The following is a 26,013-nucleotide window of genomic DNA, read 5'->3' on the forward strand; positions in this document are numbered from 1 at the left end:
TTGTTCATTTTCCATGTGATGTAGGATTTTTCCTTCCTTCTTTTATCATTGATTTCCAGTTTCATTCCATTATGATCAGATAAAATGCATGGTATTATCTCCACCCTTTATATTTACTGAGGGTTGCCCTATGGCATAATATATGGTCTATTATTGAGAAGGATCCATGTTCTACTGAGAAAAAAGTATATCCACTTGATGATGGTTGATATATTCTATATACGTCAGTTAAGTCTAGGTTATTGATTGTGATATTGAGTTCTGTAGTTTCTTTATTTAACTTTTGTTTGGAGGATCTGTCCAATGGTGAGAGAGTGTGTTGAAGTCACCCATAATTATTGTGTTGTGGTCTATTTGATTCTTGAACTTGAGGAGAGTTTGTTTTATGAACGTCGCAGCACCCTTATTTGGTGCATAAATATTGATAATTGTTATGTCTTGTTGGTGAATTGTTCCTTTTAACAGTATATAATGTTCTTCCTTATCCCTTTTGATTAACTTAGTCTTGAAGTCGCTTTTATTGGATATGAGGATGGCTACCCCTGCTTGCTTACGAGGACCGTGTGTGTGGTATATTTTTTCCCAACCTTTCACCTTCAGACTGTGTATGTCTTTTCCAATCAGATGTGTCTCCTGGAGGCAGCATATTGTTGGATTTGTTTTTTTAGTCCATGTTACCAACCTATGTCGCTTTATTGGAGAGTTTAAGCCATTAATGTTTAGAGTTACTATTGATATATGATTTGTACTTCCAGCTATGTTTGATTATTTATCTTTTTTTTTTTTAATTTACTTTGTTTCTCCATGATTAGCTTTCCCCCCGCCCTCTGTCTTTACTGAGGTATATCGCACTGTTGGTTTTGGTTATTGTTTTTTATTTCTTGTTCATGTATTATTTTGATCAAGATTCTTTGCAATGCTGGTGTTCTGGCTGCAAATTCTTTTAACTTTTGTTTAACATAAAAGATTTTTATTTCGTTGTCGTACCTGAAGCTTAATTTTGCTGGATACAAAATTCTTGGTTGGCATCCATTGTCTTTCAGTGTTTGAAATACGTTGTTCCAGGATCTTCTCGCTTTCAGCATCTGTGATGAAAAATCCGTTGTTAACCTTATTGGTTTACCCCTGAATGTAATCTGCCTCCTTTCTCTTGTAGCTTTTAATATTTTCTCTTTGTTTTGTATATTGGATATCTTCATAACAATGTGTCTTGACGTTGGTCTACTGTGATTTTGAATGCTCGGTGTCCTGTATGCATTGACAATTTGTATATCCGTTTCCTTTTTTATTTCTGGAAAGGTATCTATAATTATTTCATTCAGCAGGTTGCTCATTCCCTTGGTTTGAATCTCTATACCTTCCTCTATCCCGATGACTCTTAAGTTTGTTTTTTTTATGTTATCCCATATCTCTTGGATGTTTTTCTTGTGATTTTTTACCAGCCTTTCTGAGTTGGCTAGACTCTTTTCAAGATGATATATTTTGTCTTCATTATCTAACGTTCTGGCTTCTACTTGCTCTACTCTGTTAGTGATACTCTCATTTGAGTTTTAAATTTGGTTTATAGTTTCCTTCATTTCTAGAATTATTGTTTGATTTTTTTAATAATCTCTATCTCCTGATAAAGATGCTTATTTGCTTCTTTTATCTGTTTATGTAATTCATTTTCAATGTGTTCTTTCACTGTTTAACTTTGCTGTCTCATATCCTCTTTAAGATTCCATTCCATATATCTAAGGTATTCCTTGATTCTTTATTTGGCCATTTTTCTGATGCCTCTAGGTCCTCCTGAATATTTAGGCTGTCCTGCTCACTTGGTATTAACCTCCGCAGGGTCAGAAGGGACAACCAGTTGTTTCAGTGAGATCGTTTAGTGCTGAGTCACAGCGGTTTGCCTGAGAGACACAGGCGAACAGGAGCATTAATTCAGCCTATCCGGGCTCAGTGCATGTTCTGAGAGGCCCAGACTGTTTGCCCCAGATCCACGTCAGCTCAGCATTACCTAGTGATCCTGAGCAAACAGCCTTTAGATGGCTTACGACTCCCTATGCCCGCACAGCTGAAGAGGTCAGAGACTTGATCTCTCCGTGCCCTCCGCCATGTTGGATCTCTGAGTCAGCCTCCTTATATCAGAAGAAACATTTGGCATTTATTTTTTTGGGATTGGCTAACTTCACTTAGCATTATCTTCTCCAATACCATCCATTTACCTGAAAATGCCATGATTCTGTTCTCTTTTATTGCCAAGTAAAATTCCATTGTGTATATATGCCACATTTTTTTATCCATTCATCTACTGAAGGACATCTAGATTAGCTCCACAGTTTAGCTAGTGTGAATTGTGCTGCTATGTGGCTCTGTCCCTGTAGTATGCTGTTTTTAAGTCTTTCGGTTATAGACCAAGGAGAGGGATAGCTGGGTCAAATGGTGGTTCCATTCCCAGATTTCTAAGGAATCTCCATACTGCTTTCCATATTGGCTGCACCAATTTGCAGTCCCACCAGCTATGTAAGAGTGTACCTTTTTCCCCACATCCTCACCAACAGTTATTGTTGTTTGTCTTTATAAGAGCTTCCCTTCTGACTGGAGTGAGATGATATCTTAGAATAGTTTTGAATTTGCATTTCTCTAATTGCTAGAGATAATGAACATTTTTTTATATATATGTTGATTGATTGTATATCCTCTTCTGAGAAGTGTCTGATGATGTCTTTGGCCCATTTGTTGATTGGGTTGTTTTTTGGGTGCTTACCTTTTTGAGTTCATTATATATCTTAGAGATTAGTGCTCTATCTGATATGTGAGGGGTCAAAATTTGCTCCCAGGATGTCAGTTCTCTGTTCACTTCACAGATTGTTTCTTTTGCTGAAAGGAAACTTTTTAGTTTGATTCCATCCCATTTATTGATTCTTGGTTTTAATTCTTGCACTCTAGGAGTCTTGTTAAGGAAGTTGGAGCCTAATCCCACATGATGAAGATCAGGGCCTACTTTTTCTTCTATTAGACGCAGAGTCTCTGGTTTAATTCCTAGGTCCCTGATCCACTTTGAGTTGAGTTTTGTGCATGTACAGAATAGAGGACACAGAGACTAACCCATAAAATTACAATTATCTTATATTAGACAAAGTTGCCAAAAACACGCATTGGAGAAAAGATAGCCTCTTCAACAAATGATGCTGGGAAAACTGGAAATGCACATGCAAAAAAATGAGGGAGCTTCTTTAAGCTACTTCTAAGTGAAGAAAATATTTGGGGAAGAATTAAAGTCATCATGTTTATGAAGTTAATTGCTTCAAGATTCACTAAGTTTAAAAGAATACATCAAATTAGATTAAAATTGCATGTCTATATATTGGGAGTTCTTCCAGGAAAGGACCATGTCATATTCATCTCTGTAGCCCATGAAGGCTGACTTGCCAGTTTGCTTATCTATCTCTTTCTTGGGCAGGGATTTATGTGAGTATAGAATCCTTGTCCTTCACATCTGTTTTTCAAAATGTTCTTTTAATAACTGCCTATTAAACAATTGAACCAGTTGCTTTCATAGGTCTTTACATTTTTCTTTTGAAATGTAACATATTCAATAATATCTCAGGGTATAATTCCCCTTCAGTTTGTAGTTACACATATGTAAGAATGTATTTGAAGCCAGGCATGGGTGCATGCCTGTAATCCCAGCAGTTTGAGAGGCTGAGGCAGGAGGATCACAACTTCAAAACCAGCCTCCGCAAAAGTGAGACCCTAAGAAACTAAGTGAGACCCTGTCTCTAAATAAAATACAAAATAGGGCAGGGGTTGTGGCTCAGTGGTCAAGTGCCCCTGAATTCAATCCTTGACAAACCCCCACCCTCAAATACCAACCACCAAAAAAAAAAAAAACGTATTTGAGAGAGATAAGTTTTAGTAAAAATGTCTGATTGGGGGTGGGACCAATAGCCAAAGAAATTGTAATTTTGTAATATTTTAACTTGCTAAATGTGTAGGTTATTTAAATTATTACACTGTTGTCATTTGAATGACAGATTGTTGGAGTTTAAGGGGAGGAATATATTCTCCAGCCAAGTGATTGGATCTGTCGGCAGCTGAGGTGATTTACCAAAGGTCCACAGGATTCAGCTATCAAAAGGACAAGACGTTGTACTGAAAAATTATCCCCATGCCCCACCCATGGCTGAAGTTACAGCAACAATAGATAGCAATGGCTAATTTCAGAAGATCAAATTACCACTGTTTTAATGAAGATAGGCAATATGATTAGAAAATACCTGTTCCACAAAGAAAAATAGTCACTGAACAATGATTATTCCTGTGCTTGATTATTATTGTTGCTGTTCAAGGCCAAAAGGATCACAGACCATTTGACTCCGAAAACTCTCAACACTGACATGGAAAATAATATTGTTTTGAATTCAACTAGAACCAGATCAGTTCCTTAGCAGATAAACCCATCAAAGAAAACTCACATTGAATTGTATTTTTAAATGGATGTTTTTGTTTTTGTTTTATTGAAAACAGTAGCTATTCAACATCTTGAATGGTTCAATAACAACACTGATTTGAAAGCCCATATATTCTACTTCTTTTTAGTACATCCCTTCTTTAGCAAAGCTCCTTAACATTACACATCTCTACAGTTTGCAGTGTTTTTTCTGAAATTAGACATCTGATTATTTTTGCACCCTTGAGCTGAGGGTATTATCTGAACAACACAAGTATAGGAAGGCTCAGAAAACTTAAGAGACTAAACTCTATTTGAAATCAAGGTCTTATACTGGAAGTCTGAAGTTTTCTTTATCATTTCACTTCTTCCTTAACACAATTCTTTTTAATGCATGTTTCAAAATACAGTGGTATTTTTTAAAATCATATAAACCTATAAATTTGTGGCCAGACTCTGATTGCAATAAACTTTAAGAGCACATTTTTTTTCTCCTCAGAATGTTAATAAAGCTAGTGACAAGTGTATGGTTTAACTTGAAAATGATAACCTGTCAAAATGAGCACCACACATTAGTGGTGTAGAACACACATCCAATAAAAGCCAGCTTATTTGTTTAAATGGTAATGCTCAGCATTTTCATTTTTGCTTCCACCTGTAACAACAAATTTCCTCTCCCCCCAAATGCCTGGCAACTACACAAACTGAAGTTAAACTACGTGGCTATTAAGTAGGCCATTACTATCTAGGGGTTGGAGACGGTGCCCACTGAAGTGAGCAAGGCGATGTGGGGTAGTAAATACTAGCTTCATAAAGTCCCTAAAACACTTAATTAATGAAAACCAAACATGGATAAAACCAATTTACCCTGATTTACAGACTCCCTTCATCTGGAAACAGCTGCTTAATGCTCTTCTTAAAAACACAGCTTGCTTCTTTCAGTATTAACAAGCTATTATTGTGAGTTATGTCTTTCTTTCAGTATATAAATTCACTTAAAGCCAACACAGAGAAGTTTATAAAATGTAAGCTTCATGTTGTTTTAACGTACGCTGCAAGTTTTTTTTTTTTTTTCTTATTTTGTTTTTTTTCTCAAACTTTGACAGTTTTGATGAAAAGCATCACTCTTTGACTCTTGTAAATTTAACTTTTTGCTTCTTGGTTGCCTTATTTTATGATGTTGGAATGACTCCTGCTTTTTAAAAAAAATATGTGAGTCATTATGAACACAAACTGGTAACATGGATGAGGTCTCAGAGACCACGAGTTTCTGTGTTAGACCTGGGCTCCCCCTTTTCCTCATTCTTTCTCTTTCTTTCTTTCTTTTTTTTTTGTTTAAGTGGGATTTTATGCATTTATTAAAATATCATTTTTACAAATCATTTATTTATTTTCATTGGTTTCTGTTAGTTATGCATGTCAGTAGAATTCATTTTTATAAAATACTAAAGTGTAGAGTGTATTATATTCCAGAGGATATACTTACTATATGGTAAGATTCACTGTGATATATTCATGTATGTCCATAGGAAAGTTATGCCAGATTCATTCCACTCTCTTTCCTTTTCCCATCCTTCCTCCCTTCCCTTCAATCCCCATTGTCTGCTCCACTGAACTTCTATCTCCCACCCCCTGATTGTGGTTTAGCTTCCACATATCAGTGAAAACATTCCACTTTTGGTATCTGGAACTGGTGTCTTTTACTTAGCATGATAGTCTACAGATCCATCCATTTACTGACAGGCAAATATCTTAAGTCATTCTTGATATAATCTTATACAAGTATAGCAGTAATTCCAGAAAAATCTGTGAGGGTTAGAAAGTTGTCAGATGGGTGAAGAAATTTATATTTGTTGAGACTCATCTGAAAGGCTGGAATTAGCTGTATATAGATACACACACAGTCAGACCCATCAACTTCCTAGAGATTTCTAGCTTGGACATTCTGAACATGGAAAAAAACAATTGTTCCATTGTTTTGCCCGAAGCTCTGCGTTTTTATTTTTTGAAAACTAATAGCTTAATATTAATTGCTTTGCTGACTTCCCTTAACAAACAAAACAATGCTGAAGCTAAATAAGAGGTGTTAGAAGTTAATTCATGATAAAAACATTTTTTTGTTCATAGCAAGCTGACAACGGAATAAAGAATTTTTTTAAGAGTTAACATAACCATTTCCATCATCACCTTCTCTCTTTTTTCTTTCTTCATAACCATTCTGAAATGAGGTGATTTTATTTCTCTCCATTAATCTTTACTTTTGATTTGACAGTAAAATATATCAAGCTTAAAGCTTCTTAGTATATGAATATTAAACTATAATATGAGATACTAATTGGAGAAGTTACCATCACTGTTTATGCTTCAATACAGCATCTTAAGAAATAGGGTAGGAACAAAAACTCTTTAAAAATAAAGAAAAAAACCCTAAATTTCCTTTCCCTACAAATGAAGAAACTCTGAAACACCTGTGAAGAGTGCTTAATAAATATATAAAGGGAGCATGTTTATTTTTCTACTTGCACTTACATTATTTGATTTTCATGTAATTATCATGAGACTGAACAAAAATACATATAAAAATACATTAAAAAAGTTCTATTTGATTCAAATTTTAAATTACAAATCTCAGATCATTTTTAAAAATAGCTATTGTCTCTTAAGTAAATGAAAACATAAGAGAGTTTGGTTGTGTACAGAGCAGGACCACTGAAAGAATAAGAAGTTACTGAATTAACAAAAGCTTTTTCATGGACTATTTGGTAATGGGTATAAGTTTTCATATGCACTTAAAACATTAGTACTTGTTTCACAACTGAAATCTCTTTTATATGCTCTCTCTAGCCACAGGGTGGTTACACATCTGTCCCCACTTTTCTTTCCTCTGGTAAACTCTATTTTTATTGCAGATGTCAAATCCTCTGACTTTTGTCTGGAAACTACCTCCCTTTCCCAAATCATTGAGCTTCTTCTGCTCTTATTTCCTGGTGCCTGCCATTCATTACATTTATTTCTGATGTGTGCTGTAACTGAACTTGGCCATGTAGGCACCGTAATGCCTACCTTCCACCTGGACTCAAAGTACCACGAGGGCAAGAGTTGGCTCTACCAACTTTTTCCATTTTATCCCCAGAGCTTAGCAGAATTCCTGGCAGATACTAGTAAGAACTCAAAAATGTCTAAGGAGCAGACAAGTAATGAGAATGGAAATCCCTGAAAAATACCATATCACATATAAAACCATAAATATGGGTGTTGAATGCAAGAGAGTTGTCCTACTCTTCATTTTGGAGATAATGTTGGGGGAAATGTGAATGTGGGATTGGAGGAGGTTATTGGAAGCAGGGAGATGAGTTAGAAAGCCCTGGTCTCACTGAGAAGATAGGTATGTGGATTGAACTGGGACAGAGAAGAGACGATAGGTCTCTTGTGATTCTGGCACACCTCCCTTCAGTTTCAGAGGGTCTTTGATGTGTTTTCCAGGTTGATCGCCAGCCTCAGTTTATTCAAGGCTACCGAGTAATGTATGGTCAGACTTCAGGCCTACAAGCCACCTCCTCATGGCAGAATTTAGATGCCAAAGTCCCAACTGAGCGAAGTGCTTTCTTAGTCAATCTGAAAAAAGGAGTCACTTATGAAATTAAAGTCCGACCATATTTTAATGAGTTCCAAGGAATGGATAGTGAATCTAAAACAGTCCGTACTACTGAAGAAGGTGAGTATCCCAATTTGTAATGTAAACCAAACTTATACTATGAATAAACCAACTTCTCTTACAGTTCTATTTTAGTATATTCCTTAGAAAACTAGACAGAGAACATTTAAAGATATATGGGCTGCGGTTGTAGTTCAGTGTAGAACACTTGCCTAGCATGTGAGGCACTGGGTTGAATCCTCAAAACAACATATAAATAAATAAAACAAAGGTCCATTGAAAACTAAAAAGTTATTAAAAAAAGAAAAAATATATAGTAGGCACTCTCATTTTTCTCTTTGTATTAGGAGAATTGTACAGAATCTGACAAAAATGAATATAAAAATATAAATAGATTCTGAATTTAAATTCTTCTTAAACATTTGAACCAAGTTTTATATGTTTCTGTGCCCTTGATTTTGATTGCAGCATATTTCCATATATTTATGTGGGTGCAGTTCATTAGGGACAGACTATAGAAAATACAAGATCACAGGTTATTCACAATGACTACTCCTTTTTTAATGTAGTAGAATGTGATATTTTCTTTTCTCAGCCATTTTCTACTGTGGGCATTGCCAGTCTGAAACATAAGCTCTGATTTGGAAGGTCACTTTCATGTTTGTAATACGTTTCTTCTTAGGAAAATTCTTGCCTTCTCTCTAGTTTTGAAAATTTTTTTACCCACAGATACTTTAAAGTCAATCAATGATGGACCTAAGATTGATATAGGTTTCAACTAGTCCATTTATAAAGTCTCCTTCAGTAAGCCAGAGACTTATAATGAATATTGCTATTAAAATAAAAATGCGGGATGACAAAACAAATCCCCCTTTTTGTTTTTATACGAATTTTATGTGCACCAATCCTAACAAAAACCTTTTGTCTAAATGTATGTTATGCAAAGAGATATTTTTAAAAAGGCTTTAAGAAAATGTATATTGTTTGCTTATACTGACCGGTATGTCTGACCAGAGAAATTTTATAAAAATATAAATTTTCTATAATATAATACAGAGCAAAAATAGAATGTTCACATTAGTTTACAGTGTGATCCACAGGCAGGGGCACAAAGCCTTATTTTAAAGGCACATTTGCTTTACTTTTAGGATATGAAAAGAAAATGCAAGATTGATAAAAATTGGTAGTATTTTCTCCAGCATTAAATTTTTACCATATCTTGGCAAGTGTAGTACTAATGAGCAGGGTGGATAACTCCAATACAGAAGATCACATTGGAATCCTCCCTCCGAAAGTCATTTTCACTGCAGTTGGCTTTTCCTCTGGCCTAGACATTTGTCACCATTCAGTGTAACATTCATCTCTGATTTCTGTGGCCTTGTGAAGGTAACAAATGGAACTCAGCTGGGCTATGTCTGGGAATGATGAGCAGCGATTTGGGTTCTTTCACATCTGTACAAAGAAGCTGAGTACCAGAATAAATGACCTGTCAGGAAGCAGGCCTGGTGTCTTGCCAAGCCAGCAGTAAGGAGAATGAAAAGCCAGTTTCAAAAGTGTTATTTTTCAGTGCAGTCTACTTACTAACTACAAGGCTGGTAGAAAAGTGGTCAGATTGATGTCATCATACCCTCTTTTACAGCAATATTGTCACATAGAGGAATAGGAAAAGAGCAATATTGTATTATCACATGTCTGTGTACATCCTATATCTCAATGTAAATATGATCATTTCTCAATGAAATTTATGTCCTGACAAGTTTGCCAAACATGGAAAAACCTTATCAATGGGTCTTCAAAATATGTTTTAGATACGATTTTTAAGGGACTAAACTGTGCAGAATATAAAAGCATTGATGGTTTTATATAAAAATCCTTTAATGTCATAAAATTCTTTGTTTTCTAATTATCAAGGAATTTTTATGTAGAATCCTTATTATGCTTTCTCTACATTTGGTTTAAATTCAGAGATTCACTGAAAATAAAGGAGTATTTTTCTGCAAAATTAATATTTCTTAACTCTCAGATGCACCGTATGGAATATGCTTAGTCTAAATTCAGGAAAACCTTCGTGCTTCCTATTTCTCAGTACAGTGGTAATTAGTTATAGGAGAAACTATAAAGAAAAAGAGTTTTTGTTGGAAATCAAAATCTGACTACTTCACATTTGACCCAACATGAACCTGTTTTCATATTTATCATCATAGTCTCTTGCCCATCCATATAAAATCAGTTTTAAATCTTAAATTATGGGTCAGTTTATGAGAGTCAATTATTGTTCCCAGTGTGAAAGGATTGTTTTTCTTTGGTGGTGAAATTTATATCTGTGTTTCTGTTTTTATTTACTAAACACAATCGAAAACAATATTTTTTAAAAGACTGTCAATAATCCCACTATTCAAAAATAATATCTCATAAAATTTTGATATATATTCTCTCAAAATAATTTTGGTTGGAAGCTATGATTTTATTTTTCAGAAACATGGTCTATTAGAATTGAAATAATCAAATTCTTAAAACAGATGTACCTGGTTCAAATCCTGACTTACCATTTAACTTTTTTTTTTTGGTAAGGGAGTTCCAGGAATTTAACTCAGGACACTCAACCACTAAGTCATATCCCAAGCCTTGCTTTGTATTTTACTTAGAAATTGGATCTCACTGAGTTGCTTAGGGCCTAGCTTTTGCAGGGGTTAGCTTTGAACTTTTGATCACCCTGCCTCAGACTCCCAAGCTGCTGTGATTACTGGCGTGTGCCACCATGCCTGGCTTCATTTGACTGTGATAAATTTCTTACAGTAGATCATTTCCTTTTCTGTGAAATTAAGAGTTACTTCTACCCACTGAGGTTATGGTGATAATGAAAATTGACATTTTGGTGCTGGGCATATAAAAACCACTCATTAGCATGTTAACTGTTAAATTTATTATTTAGTGCATGTTTCCCCACCTGTTGTATTTGCTTTAATTTTTTTATTGAGTTTAATGACTGAATTCTCAAAAAAAATTGTCACTGTTAAATGCTATATACAGATTTAGAAGTACTGGAAGCCAGAATGTCATTGGTCTTGCCTTTCTATTAATATTTTGTAAGCAATGCTAATGTACACTGAGACTCAAAGACTGCATTTTTCCTAATTACTCCCTCTGCAGCCCCAAGTGCCCCTCCACAATCTGTCACTGTGCTGACAGTCGGAAGCCACAATAGCACAAGCATTAGTGTTTCCTGGGATCCTCCTCCTCCAGATCACCAGAATGGAATAATCCAAGAGTACAAGGTAGGGCCTGCATGAAGAAGAAAGGTTTATGGATAGTTTTTTGGAGAAAGTTCAGTGTCATATGAGAAAGAGACAGCTCTAAATATTCTCTTATTCATTTAAAGTGTGAAGTGGTTATACCTTTGTATGACAGGTAAGGAAACAAATGCATCAGGAATCATAACTTAATTTTAAGATTAGACACATAACTGAGTTGAGCAAAAAACCTACAACAGTGGAATGATTTTCTATATGGTATGATCCAGGAACCAAGGATTTAAAGGGATGGGGATAGATGTAGGTAATAAAGAGGTCATCCCAGAAATTGCCTGCATGATTATTATTAAATTCTATGTAAGGGACTTAGGGCAGCTGTTTTAAATCTGGTTCTCAAGAAATGGAGAGAGATTTTGGATTTAGAGTGGATAAGGTAGGAATAGAAGATGGCAACACCAACTTGATCTCTATATTCTGCTTTTATTTATTAAGATTTTGAAAGATATTTCCCTTGCGGCGGGGGGAAGGTGACCATTAAAACATCAAATTAAAAAAAAAAACTTAAAAAAGTTTTGTCTCTTTTATTAATTGATAAACTTGTTGCTATTTAGAAAGAGTATCTGTTGTTTTATCCTCATCCTTGATGTTTAAGACACAGGCCATGTCTAAGGATTCAAAATAAAATTTTATCTAATTGATATGATTAAACCATGGATGAGTGTAAAACTTCTCACTAAACTTTGTAAAATTTCAAATCTGTGTTGCTGTTAGGAAATATTTCTAGAATTTTGAAAACAACTTATGCAATAAAAATAATATAATAAAGAACACCTCACTTTGCTTCAGAAATCCATAATTGGTATGTGAAATAAAGTTGAAATAGTTCACTCAAAAGATTGCTGATTGAATTTTATCTCTAAAAATATCCTATATTTTAAATAGAACTGTATTAATTTGAAGGTCAACTTGGAAGCACATGAATGCACTAAAGCATAAGGTTTTATTTTAAAATGATTAACATCACTTTATCAGCAAACATTCTAAAAAAGTATAAGAATAAATGCCTTCATAATAGGATAGTTTTGTACATTCTCAAGTTTTAAAATATTAGAACATTGTTTGAACACTAGATAATTAATCACTATGGTGTATATATGTGTGTGTGTGCATGTCTGTGATTTAATTCGGTGAGGAATTTGCTTTAGGACCATCTAGGTCTGAATACCCTAAATTTACTTTCAATTAAATTTTGATAAATTTATTTACAACATGATGAATGTTTTTCATAAATTATAAAATTTTCCACTCATTATAAATCTGTCATATTTTATTAGCAAATTGTATACATAGATGAGTGATAAATATTCTTTTGCTGGGAACACAGATGTCAGATATAAATATGGAACAGGATGCACAATAATTATTTTGCTAAAAGAATTCAGGGGCTTACCTGTTTCAGAAACAAACCTTATGTATTCCTACATGTTCATCTATATGTAGATTATGAAGTATAATATGAATTAAAATAAAGATATGCAGCAGAACTATTTTACAATTACAGTTTTTCATATCCCTAAAGAAAATATGATCTAAAGTATGATTTCTTCTTGGAGTAAAGACCTAGGTGCTTTAACATCAGTGTCTACAGTATTTAACCATTTTATTTTCGTGTGTGTCATATGTGTCTCTGTGTGTGTGTGTGTGTATGTGTGTGTGTGTGTGTGTGTATGTATTCATCAATATAAAGATTTATTGGTGTCAATGTAAAAATTGGCTTTAATCTCATTTTAGTCAATACCTATAACTTAGGTCAATTAATCTCACTGACTACTTCTGTGTAAGTTAATATTTTCTTTAATGAAATATAAATTACTTAGATGTATATCTATATGCCTTAGACATTATAATTCATAGCCATCATATTTTAAATAGGTTATATGCACAATAAATTTTGATAAATTAAGTGGAAAAAAGTATGTGTTTTTATATGTACCAAAATGCTATTTCCAACTAAAGACCATTTTCTATATAGGTGTTAAAGGAATCATTGTTTGTTATAGATTATTTATCATAATTCCTTGATGATATATATATATATATATATATATATATATATATATATATATATATATATATATAGTTTGAATGTTGAATAGTTGTATTTTCTTTTATTGTTCTTCCTTTAATTCACACATATACATAAAATGCAGGAGTTGGACTTTGGGAAATGTCATTCACAAACATTTCTGGGAGACCAGAAATTAGACTGGTCACAATTAAAAATATTTAATCAATTATAGTCATTCAGTTACCACAAATGGGATTTTCATATTTATGTGTTTTCACTTTCCCTTTGTGTAGATCTGGTGTCTGGGAAATGAAACACGATTCCATATCAACAAAACTGTGGACGCAGCCATTCGGTCGGTAATAATTGGTGGATTATTCCCAGGTATTCAATACCGGGTTGAGTTTGCGGCTAGTACCAGCTCCGGGGTTGGAGTAAAAAGTGAACCACAGCCAATAATAATTGGTGAGTATCGATGTAGGTGCTAAATACTTCAGCATTATTCAACTGACAACAATGTAGATTGGTTTCAGTCTACATCTTAACATATCATATGTTCATATGATATGAACATACCATATGGGCAAATGACTGAGTAGGATTTCCTACAAAATGATATAAGTTCTTGTGCTCTTAAGATGCCCACCAGCCTCTTGAATCTATAATCATTATGAGTTTAAAAGCTGAAAGGTATTTGAAAATTATTTTTAATCACTAGCTTCATTTGTAATTTTGGTGTCACTGAAATATTAAGTAACTGAAAGGAGTGCATCGTGTCTCAAATCTACACGCTTCTTAGCCAGAAAAATGTCAAAAATTAATCAGAACCAGGCCAAAGAAACTTAGTAATCCAAATATACTATCCCAAAGAAATTCGTGTTAAATCTACTTCCATCATTGCATGGAACTCTTCTCTATCAGCATAGATTATATTTGTCTGCTCTTGAAGTGTATATAAATGGGATCATGCAGAATATGATATGTTATGTCTGGTTTCTTTCACGAAGCTTCAGTTTTTTTGATGATTCAACCATGTATGTATTATGCAATTCACATGTTTTGCTGCTGAGCAGGATTCAGTTCTATGAATAAGCTGTATTTTGTTTATCTGCTTTTCTTTTGGGAGAATGAACATTTTTCTGTAAGCCTTTACAAGGACACATACTTTCATTTCCTTTGGAGAAACACCTTGGAGAGGAATTTGTGGGTAATAGGGCTTTATAGTTTTGACTTTATAAGAAACTGCTAAACAGTTTCCACAATTTCAAATTTTAAAATTTAATACTTCCAGCAGCAAGGAAAAGGACTGTCAGTTTCTCTGCATTATCACCAACATTTGACGTTGCCAGCCTTTGAAAATTTAGCATTCAAGTGTATGTAAAACAGTAACATCCTTGTGATTTTACCTTGAATTTTTTTAATGATTAATGATCTCAAGCAACTTTATATGTGCTTCCTAGCTGTTTGCAGATTTTGTTTTGTAATTTTGCCAGGTCTTTGCCTCTCTAAACTTGGATTGTTTCTTGCTACTCCTTGGGGAGAGTTGTTTTTAAATTCTAGAGATAGATAGATAGATAGATAGATAGATAGATAGACAGGCAGACACACACACACAAATATATATCTCACAAACATTTTCTCCTAATCCATTACTTTATATTTATTTTCTTAATGTATTTTGATGAACAAAAGTCTTAAATTTTAATGAAGTATAACTTATCATAATATTTTTCATATTTATTGTTCCTAAGAAATTGTGTTCTACTTCTAGATATTGACGACATTATCTCATACTTTTTCTAAAGGCCTTATAATTTTAGCTTTCATACATAGTTCTGTAATTCAATTTAAGGTAATTACATGTGGTTCAAGGATTAATGTTTATGTATGCATATCAAATTGTATAGGCACACTGACAAGACTTGTTTTCCTCCAGTTAACCACATACACATGGATTCATTCCTGGGTTCCTTATGTTTATAATGTTTATATGGTAATTATACTCTCTTGATTACTGTATCTTACAGTAACTCTTGAAATCAGGTAATGTGAATACTGCCCATTATCTTCTGCAGAATTGCTCTGGCTGATAATAGGCCTTCTACCTTTCCATATACTTCTCAAATTAATGTCAATTTCTACAAAAATATGTTGAAAGTGTGATTGAAGTGCAATGAATCTATCCATCAAAATTGGGTAAACATTTTACTTATGATTTTTTCTGTTCAGGACATGATATACTTCTTCATTATAGACATCTTCAATACTGTTTCAGAATATTTTGTAGATTTCTATGTATGAATGGGCTTACATGTTTTGTTAAAATATTTTGTGTGTACTTAAAGATTTTTTTTACTATGATAAATGGATTTTTGAAATTTCCTTTTGTTTTACATTATACATACAGTAAATTTTTATATTGCCATTCTATCTTGTGGCCTTACTAACATCTCTTGTTCATTTTAATAGTTGTGAAATGACTTTTTTGAGTTTATTAAAATGACCATACTTTTTTTCCTGGGTTTTGGTTTATTTTGTTTGGAGGTGGGCGGTGGTTGTTGACATGATCAATTCTAATGAATGGTTTTCAAAGGTAAATCAACTTTGCATTCCTGGGATAAATTCCACTTGGTCAGATTTGTCCTCTATATGGGTGTTTCTAGATGTGATTTACTGACATTTTGTAAAGAGTCTTGCACTTAAAATTGATAGGTAGCATTTTTTTCTTCTACAATCGTTGTCAAGTTTTGGAATTAGAGTATCTGGCTTTATAAAATGGGTAGGAAGTATTCCTCCTCTTTATTCCTCTGGAATTTTGGAGAGTTTTTTCATTATCTCTTCCATTAATATTTGCTAAAAATCACTGATTATATCCATTCCTAGAGGTTTAATTTTGATTTTTTTAAATTCAATGAACATAGATCTATTTAGCATTTTTTTAATTTCTCCTTGTATTGGCCGTGGTAAGTAGATTTTTGGTTGTGGCCCCAAAATGAACTTGTCTAATTCATCTAAGTTATTGAATTTATTATCATGTGGTTGGTTGTATTTCCTTATGATCTTTGCCATGTCTGCAGAATATGTCGTAATTATGTTAGCTTTTCTCCATTGTGACAAATACCTGAGAAAATAAACTTAGAGAAGGAAAGATTTATTTTGACTCATGGTTTCAGGGGTTTCTGTCCAAGATCAGCCAACGCCATTGCTTTGGGCCTGACTTGATCATGGCAAATGGGAATGTCAGAGCAAAGTTACTCATGTTGGCCCAAAAGCAGAGAAAGAGGAAGGGGCTACAGATGGAAGATAGTCTCCAAAGTCCTGTCCTATGGAAGCATTCCTTACAACTAGGCTGTATATCTCACATACATTTTCTCCTAATCCATGACTTCATATTTATTTTCTTAATTTGAAAAGTATATGGAAAGGTAGAAGGCCTATTATCAGCCAAAACAATTTCAACCTCCTCCCTAGAATGCCATCAAATTATTAATTTACCAAGAAGATCAGAGCCTTATGATCTAATCACTTCCCCAAAACCTCACTTCTGAACATTACTGCATTAGGGACCAACACATGAGCCTTTGGGAGACATTCCTGATCCAAAACATAACAGTAGCATCTCTCTTTTTTTCATATATACTGGGAATTTGTATGGACCTTTCTGCCTATTCTTTGTACCCCTTTGTGTCTGCCTCTCTCTCTCTCTCCTCTATCTCTCCCCTCCACACACAGTTATTACTATTAGTCTTTTTAAAATATACTTTTTAGCTGTCGATAGACATTTTAGTTAATTAATTAATCAATTTATTCTTTTATTTATGTATTTATTTATTTACATGCAGTGCCTCCCATATGCTAAGCGAGCACTCTACCACTAAGCTACAATTCCAGACCTTATTCAATCTTCATAATGATTTAGGAATTTTAAGGATATTTTAAAATTACAAACATTTGACTTTTTCGGTTTTGTTTTCTAATTAATTGTTTTTTGCTATTTCATCTTCTTTTATTTTGCTTCTTAAGACCAATAGTTATTTAATTTGGGGGACATTTTTTTTCTGATTTGAATATTTTTCTCATATGAATATTTTAAAGTTTTACTTTATTTTGAAGCACTTCTTCAGCTAAATATTCCCAATTTTGATATATATTGTTTCCATTTATTATGGAGTATATAATTTTTCTTTTTTTATATATTTCTGTTCTTTTTCTGAGGTAATTTGGAAATACATTGCATAATATACAAATGTTTGGGGAATTTTCCATATATATTTTTGTTCACTGATTTCTAATATAATTCCTTTAAGGACAGAGAATGTACTTTGTGTAAATTTAATTTTTTTAAATATAGAGTAATTTTATGGCTCAACACTTAATCTTGTATGTACTTGTATTTCATAAATGTAAAGTAAACTTGGTAGTGTTTTTCTAGTCATTAATGACTTTCTTTTTTTTCTTTGAAATACAAAGAAAGGGTCTGGAAATCTATTATAATTATGGATTTGTGCATTATTTTTCAGCCTACAATTTTGTTTCATGTCTTTATTCCTTTGTTTAAATGATCACATTTTAAGAATGTTAGCTTCTAAATGAACTTATACTTTAGCATTATAAGATTTCCCTCTTCAGTCCTTGCCCCCAAACTTGCTTTGTCTGATACTAATATAGCCATATATATATAGGCAGTGTAGTCTCTTCCAAGTATTTGCAAGATTTGTCTATTTTCCAGTCATTTAGATTAACCTCTCTTTCATTGCATGTAATGTGCACTTCTGTTATTTAATTTACATATTAACAGGTCTCATTATTTATATATTCTGATTATTTTTGCCTATTAATCATGGTGTTCAGATTATCATTAGTGTATTTATTGACACTTTGGGATTTAAAATTATCAACTTGCTATGTGTTATCTGTGTTACTTTCTGCATTCTTTGTACAAACTGAGAAACTTTCAGTTTTATATTTTATCTCCACTAATGGATTTTTAAATATGTTTCTGTATTTGTTTTTTGTTGTTGTTATTGTTGTTGTTTTTAGTGCTCATCAAACCCAGGGCCTTTATGTATGCAAGGCAAGCACTCTACCAACTGAGCTATAGCCTCAGCCCCTTCTATATTTGTAATGGCTTCTCTAAGATTTCCTACAAGGATCTGAAGTAAAATTTCATTTCTTTCTCTCATCCTATTTAATTAGCCATACCATTTATTTTTAAATTTGTAATAATTATCATTGTGTAAATTATAGTGCATTATTTTTTTTCTGTAAGGACACAAGCATCTTTCAAATAAATTTAAAATAAGAAAAAAAATTTGGTTACTCCTATGCACTTGATACTCTGCTCCATAAATTTAATCCCTGAGCTTTCCTAGTGACTCCTTGTTGTTAGTTCATGAATGACCTCAGTCAGATCCCCTGTTTCATTCCTGTATCTTAGAGATCACAATAACATTCTTTTTCTTATGTATTTAATCTGGTCTTGTTTGTGATGTTTGCACATGTCCCATGCCTGCTATTTCTTCCTGGGTAGAGGTAAAATTATCCAAGGAGTTATTCACTTAATATATTTTTCTGATATCCAATTTCTATTTCCTTTCTTTTATATTTTTCATTTCCCTCTGATATTTTCTATAGATTCATTCATTATGACTTTATTAACATTTTAAATCTATAACCACATTATAACAACTGCTTTAAAACCCATTTCTCCTGATTTCAATGTCTGTATTGTATCAAGGTATATTTTTATTGAGTATATTTTCTAGTTTTTTACCTTGGGGTATATTTTTCTAATTTGTTGTTATTGTTTGCTTATTTTTGCATGTCTGGTAATATTTATTCTATACTGATTATTGCTGATGACATTATAAAAATTGTATTATCTGTTAAAGTATGTTAATTTTGTTCTAGAATACAGTCTAGGTAAATACCTAGAATTTTTCTTTTTTTAAAATTATGTCAGTATGGAATTGTTCATGTATTCCCCTTATTCATAGGGCAAAATCTTGGTTTGATATTTACTTTGGAGGCATGGCCCTCCTAGGATTTCAATGAAAAGTGTAATATATTTATCTGATCTCCCTAACTTGATGAAATTTAAACTTCAATCACTAAGTTATTTTTAATAGCTATCAGATGAAACCCCTCTTCAGTCTTTCATCTTTCTAGTTTTTGATTTTCATGAGATCCTTACAATCTTATTCCTACATGCATAATTCAGGATTCACCCTAAGATTTGGGGGTGGGGATCATTTGGAGATTTGGGAATTCACTATCCACTGCTTTCTTTTGCTCATAGTTTTCCCCTTAATTTTCAGTAAGTATTGCAGTCCTGAACTTTACCTTCTGGCTCATCATACCATTAAGAATGTGACTTTTGAGACTGGGCTCTGGCTTCCCTATATTGCATGAGCTAAGTATATCTCTAAGGTGGAGGGGGCTTATCAACACATATTTCCTCTAATAGGGCTTTTTTTATTTCTAGAGTCAAATCTCTATCAATTAGCTCTGTTCTAATTGCTTGGCAGGGCCATTGATTCTTTAAAAAGTATTCAAAATATTTTTCCCAGAATTTATATATTTTCAAAATATCTGTCATGCATTTGTATAAGCCAGTTAGCTTTTAGATTCCATGACCAAAGTACCTGACAGGAACAACTTTGAGGAGGGAAAGTTTATTTTGGACTAATGGTTTCATAGATTTAGTTCATGGTTGTCCAACTGCATTGCTCTGGGCCTGAAGTGAGGCTGATAATTATGGCAGAAGGGCCTACTAGAGGAAAAGTTTCATCTTATGGCAGGAAGGAAGCAGAGAGCAAAAGAGAGGAGAAAAAGACATGGACAGATATAGTCCAGACCACGCCCACATTGTCCTATTTTCTCCAGCCCTGCCCCACCTGCCTACAGTTAATACAGCAGTCTGTTCAATTTATTAATCTATCAAGTGCATTAATCCACTGATGAGGGTACAGCTTGCATAATCTAATCATTTCACCTTCTGAGCACTCGTGCATTGCCTATCACATGAGATCTTTGGGAGAGCTTTTAAGATCCAAACCATAACACCAATCCCATTATTCTCAGTTTATTTTTTGAAGTAGCATATAGAGGCTATATTGCTATTGACTAGATAATTATTTCTACTGAAAAGTATTTAATATGTATATATTTAAACTCAGTCATAATGTTGAAACATTTAGATTACCTGAGTTTTCTCTGTTTTATACATTAATAACTTTGAAGAGAGAAAGTTAAAGTATTACCTTTTCTTTAAATTGCCTTCCCTTTCTTAATTAGTTGTAAAAACTGAATTAATTTCTTAACCGGAGGGAAACCTACAATCTTACCCTTCTGAGATTTTTCTAAAATAAATTGGAATAAGAAAGAAATACAGGTATACCCAAAAGGATTTAACTGATACATAGATACATATATAATAATATATATGTATATAATAATATATATACACACACATATGTACATATTTATTTCTCTTACAGTATTTAGAAATATGCCATTAATTGTTTCCCTAAAAACTATATATGAAGCAGGTTTAAATGCAATAGTTCATTGTGAGTGCCCCTAGATAAGTAAGAAACTTATTTTTTGTGTCTCTCTAATATATATATAAAACTATATATATATATAGTTTTATAGTAACATAAAGTAACAAAGTCATTTTATGTATGTATATATATGTATATATAATGGATTTATTAAATATAATTATTATAACTTGAAGATAAGTAAGATTACCAAACAACTATATTTGCATTTCATGTTTTATTTTTCTATACTTTAGAAATAAGTATATTTCTTAAGGAAGGGCATTTTCATCTTTTCCTAGTGACTGATGATTCCCAATATATTGGAGAACTATGGCTCTTGGAGGCAAAGAAAAAATAACAAATATAAAATATAACCAATCCCATGACATGACAATCAAAGTAATGTGCTGAACAGTTTTATAGTAACATAAACTAATTAAGTGAATTTAGATTATTTTAAATCAAAAAGTTTCATTAGCTTTTTAATTATTTACAAGAGACAGAGTCTCCAAATGAATAATGAGTATTTTAAAACAATTTTAGAGTACCATAGAAAGATTCAAATTTTCCTATGAAATTAAAAATATCTAGTAAATTATTTTCCTATCTTCTCTTCAGATAATTAGAATATTTTGTGATTGAGGGGTAATGATAGAAGGTAGAATTATAGTAAATGAGTAGATGCATGTGCACACACACATACATACACAAGCTGAATTCAGCCCCCAAAAGTCTATTTGTCTGAAGAGATTTATTTCTTTTTAATATCTACTGTTGTAGTGAGAAACCTCCTAATTGTTTCTTTAATCATCATCCATATCTACCTTCACATCTTGTCTGATAACATTATCTACACAACTCTTATTCCTAGTTGAATAGTGATGGCTAATCTCCTTTCTGTTTCAATTCATGCTCTCCTTATTGCTAATTTAATACTGGATACAGCATTGAAGAGACTCAAGCTCTCTCTCGTTTCCCCTTTGCTTTAATTAAATTGCATATTGTCATTTGATGTAATTTCTAGTTCCTCATTTTACATTTGTCCTATGCCAGACCAAATGTACTGTTTTATCTCTACCCTCTCAGTTTTCTTCATTTCAAAAGATTCCATAAGGAGACCATTAATTAGAATATTGAAAAATATAATGTATGACCTAATGCAAGCTTAAAACCAGTGTTATTCTTTTTTCTACAGTTTTCCATGGGAAAGGGACTTTTATATGAAAGTGTCCATAAGCCCATATCATTCGTAAAACTTACAGGCACAAAAATGCAACACCATTTGTTCACATACATAACTATCAAGCAATATGTCATGTAAAAATTTTACATTGATTTACAGTTTTCAGGAGTCTTGATTAGTAATATATCTATTGTCTCTCTAATCATTTGGCCTTTTCATGCTTACATTACATAGTTGGTAATAATATGTGGAACAGCTGCAAACTTTCACAGTAATAGGTACAATCAAATCTGATGTGTCTAAATAATTTTTAGTCCAACAAATTAGTTTTGTTCTTCATTACTCTCCAATGGGAGGGAGACATTAGATTTCATTATATTTTTTTGTCTGCAGGAACAATGGAGCATTACAGGTCACACACATCCTTGTCTGTGCTCTAATTAGTCCAACTGATAACATTATTTCAAAAATGCTAGGAACATTAAAAAATAGTAACACACCTTGGCAAAATAAGTATTGTACCATACTAAATAATATTCTATGGACTCTTTATAAAAATGAAGGGAAATTTTTCTTTTCTCTTTGCACTAGAAGGTATTTATTTTCTTTTAGGTAACTGTTAATAGTTAAGAAAATCAACAAATCTAGTACTGAAAATGCAAGCTATTTTAAGTAAACTTTTAATTGTATTTATATGTATGATTTTTTATGGGTAAACTTATTGGAGGAAAAAGTAGCCTTATTACCTAAGTGAGTCTGGTTTTAAATGTGAAAATTAATACAAAATAACTTTGGGGAATAAAATATAAGTATGTATAAGGAAATATAAGGAGCTTCATTAAGCCTTCATTTTGCTTGTATTCACAAAATAAAAGGTCTTTATAGCCTTACTTATAGTCTAGTCTAAGACAGGTCCTCAAAATGGAAAATGGGGTTTCAGGGTCCCATATAGTGTTCCAGGAACCTTGTATCCCTCCAAACTTAGCCCTATTATCTCTTAGAGATTCAGCATCCTCCAATAGACCCTTTGTCTCTGTCTAACAAGAAAGGAAACAAAAAAGAGTGTAAAGTATTGTTACAGAAAATAATGGGTTAGGGCCCAAGATGTTGTGCATCATTTGTACCTACACACTATTACTTAACATTCAGTTACTTTGTTGTATTCAACTCCATGTGAGTCTGAGAGATAAAAGTTAATTTTCTGCCCCAGGAGAAAGGGGGAAGAGTGTGGTAAACTAGTCATTTACAGTTTGACTTATATTTCATTCCGAAAAATTATTTGTATTAAAAGTAGTAAATCTATTTTTCAAATCTAGATAATTCATAATGACATGAATTTAACAGAAATGCTCTTAAAGTAAAACTCTTACCATTATGTGAGTCATAATTTTCAGTGAAAAAGATACTGTGCATCTATTAACCTCTTTATATGTATCATCTCCTTGATTCTTCCCCAAATGAATGAAGTAGACAATGTTGTTGCTGACTAACTCAAACAGAGACTTAAGATTAGTTATCTTACGTAAGTTCATTGCTTACCTAGCTAGTTAAGTGACAGAGATGGTACTCCAATCCAGGACTTCAAGGACCATGCTCTTTATAATAGTTACATTGCCATAAGGTAATGACAGTCCTACACATTCTTTTCATGTAATACACTGAAATGTGCCATATATTTTGCTTGCAATTCAATTGTTGAAGGTCTTTGATTAGATACTCACTAGATGTGATATTTACTTTACAAATCACTTAATTCCCAAGGTCTGAATTTCTTTATTTGTTAAATAAGTATCTGAATGTTCACTCTCTCGTGATGTTTTGATTCCATGAGTTTAAAACTTATTAAAAATATAGACTGAAATTTTCTTAATTTTTTTGAGAGTTCTAAATTTTCAAAACATGACCACCTCCAGAATAATCTTTGTCTAGATTTACATGTATGTATATATATGTATATATATATATATATATATATATATATATATATATATATATATAATTTTAGTTATGAAGATCTTAAAATTATTTTAAAGTTGTTTCTCATATTTGATATTTAATCATTGTTAAATTAGTCAAATACATGAGATTTACCTTTTCATTAGGTTTTAATTATACATGCTGATCTCTACAAAAAGACATTTTTATGATTATAATGATTTTATATAGCAAATTTTCTTTGAGAAAGTTAAAGCATAGGTGTTCAAAAGAAAAGGGTAACATGAAATTATATAGTTTTGTATACCAGGAACATTTGAATATAAACAAATACATGGCCAAAAATCAATTGGTAAATACCTGTGTTAAATGCTGTAGTTGCTTACTTTTCTGAGAACTATTTTTAAAAATATTTTTGCTTAACTCAAAAAAAATTACTGTTGTTTAAGTTCCCAGTACTTGTGTGAGTCCTTATTTATAAGGATATAGATCAAGAAGTAGTTCAGAATTTTAGCAAACCAAAACAAACAAACAAAAAAAAGAGAGCAATATTCTTAGTCATGGTTTTAAGGATATGTCTCAATTCTTCTTTTTAAACATGCAACATATGTATGTTGATGATTGTCACAATTGCAGGACAGAACAAATACTACTTGAGCTTACAGGGATTTTCTGTGCCTTTGATGCACCCCACATGTAGTCTGCATTTATTTTTGTCTTCATATTTACTGACACTGTTGTTTCTTCTATAGGAAAAAGGAATAAAGTTGTCATTACTGAAAACAATAACAGCATAACTGAACAAATCACTGATGTTGTGAAGCAACCGGCTTTTATAGCTGGTATTGGTGGTGCCTGCTGGGTAATTTTGATGGGCTTTAGCATCTGGTTGTATTGGCGAAGAAAGAAGAGAAAGGGCCTCAGTAATTATGCTGGTAAGAAACTATTTACAGTTAAGAAAACCTCTTATCTTTAAGAATGTAATGAAAAGAAAGAAAAAAAAGTATATGAAAGAACAAATGAATAATTTGGGCTTGTTTTAAAATCTTGCTCTGTAAAATGCGATGATAAACAACCTACTTTCACATACTTCTCTTGACCATATCACTTTATGACTTTAGGCAATCTTTTTGCTTGTATCTCCAGTGAAGCATAACAAGAGTGCACAGTGATAAAATGTTCAGCTGCTTTTCTCAATTAGTTCTTCAAAACCACACGCAAATACTTTGAACACTATTAAGACATTCTTTGAAAAATCTGTTTAGGCAACAGCATTACTAAAACACAAAAGGAAAATAAAGGAGAGATTTGGAATCTAGCTTGTAGTATGTCAGGATGCAGATTGCAATAGGAAATGTCCCAGAAGGAAAATACAAACAAGCAAAAATCTCACCAATATTAATAAAACTGATGAGGCATGAGTGGAGTGATTTACTCTTCACTTAAATGGTGTAGTCTATTTCAGTGTGAACTGCAGCCTTTTAGAAGGAAAAAAAATAGGAGAGAGGAGCAAAAGGAAAAGGGAAAGAAGCAGATCAGCAGACCAAAATTAAACAAAAAACCTTGGATGTTCTATTTTTTTTAAAATAAATTGTTTTTGAATCCTAGACAGAGTATTAAGGACATTAGATATTATGACCTTCAAATTATCTCCAAAGGAGGGAGGGATAAAACAGGTGATAGAGAGAAAGAGATAAAAATCATAAAGTGGGTAAATGAGAGAAGATATTCAATGCTGAAGTTATGTTCAATTACATTTTGATCATAATTTACATTAAATATTATCTCTAACAGCAACAATTCATCTGAAACTGACAATATTTCATACTTTCTAGAATTTGTAAGTGGACCTATTTAAAATAATATCATCCTACAGACATTTAAACAGTTTCTGAGACATTATATTCAGTCTTCCATTTTTAATAATCAGCAAAGG

General features: G+C 32.6%; 1 protein-coding gene across 1 annotated transcript in view; it reads left to right on the forward strand.

Annotated features, from left to right (window-relative positions):
• LOC143387348 (roundabout homolog 2-like) overlaps nt 1-26,013 on the forward strand; it is a 144,685-nt gene that overhangs the window by 64,416 nt on the left and 54,256 nt on the right. The window contains 4 exon segments of the mRNA XM_076841835.1: nt 7,922-8,153; nt 11,244-11,368; nt 13,706-13,877; nt 24,830-25,012. Of these exon segments, the coding sequence (XP_076697950.1) occupies nt 7,922-8,153; nt 11,244-11,368; nt 13,706-13,877; nt 24,830-25,012 (712 nt within the window).

This window comes from Callospermophilus lateralis, unplaced genomic scaffold (genome assembly GCF_048772815.1).
Source record: "Callospermophilus lateralis isolate mCalLat2 unplaced genomic scaffold, mCalLat2.hap1 Scaffold_1909, whole genome shotgun sequence".
NCBI lineage: Eukaryota > Metazoa > Chordata > Mammalia > Rodentia > Sciuridae > Callospermophilus > Callospermophilus lateralis.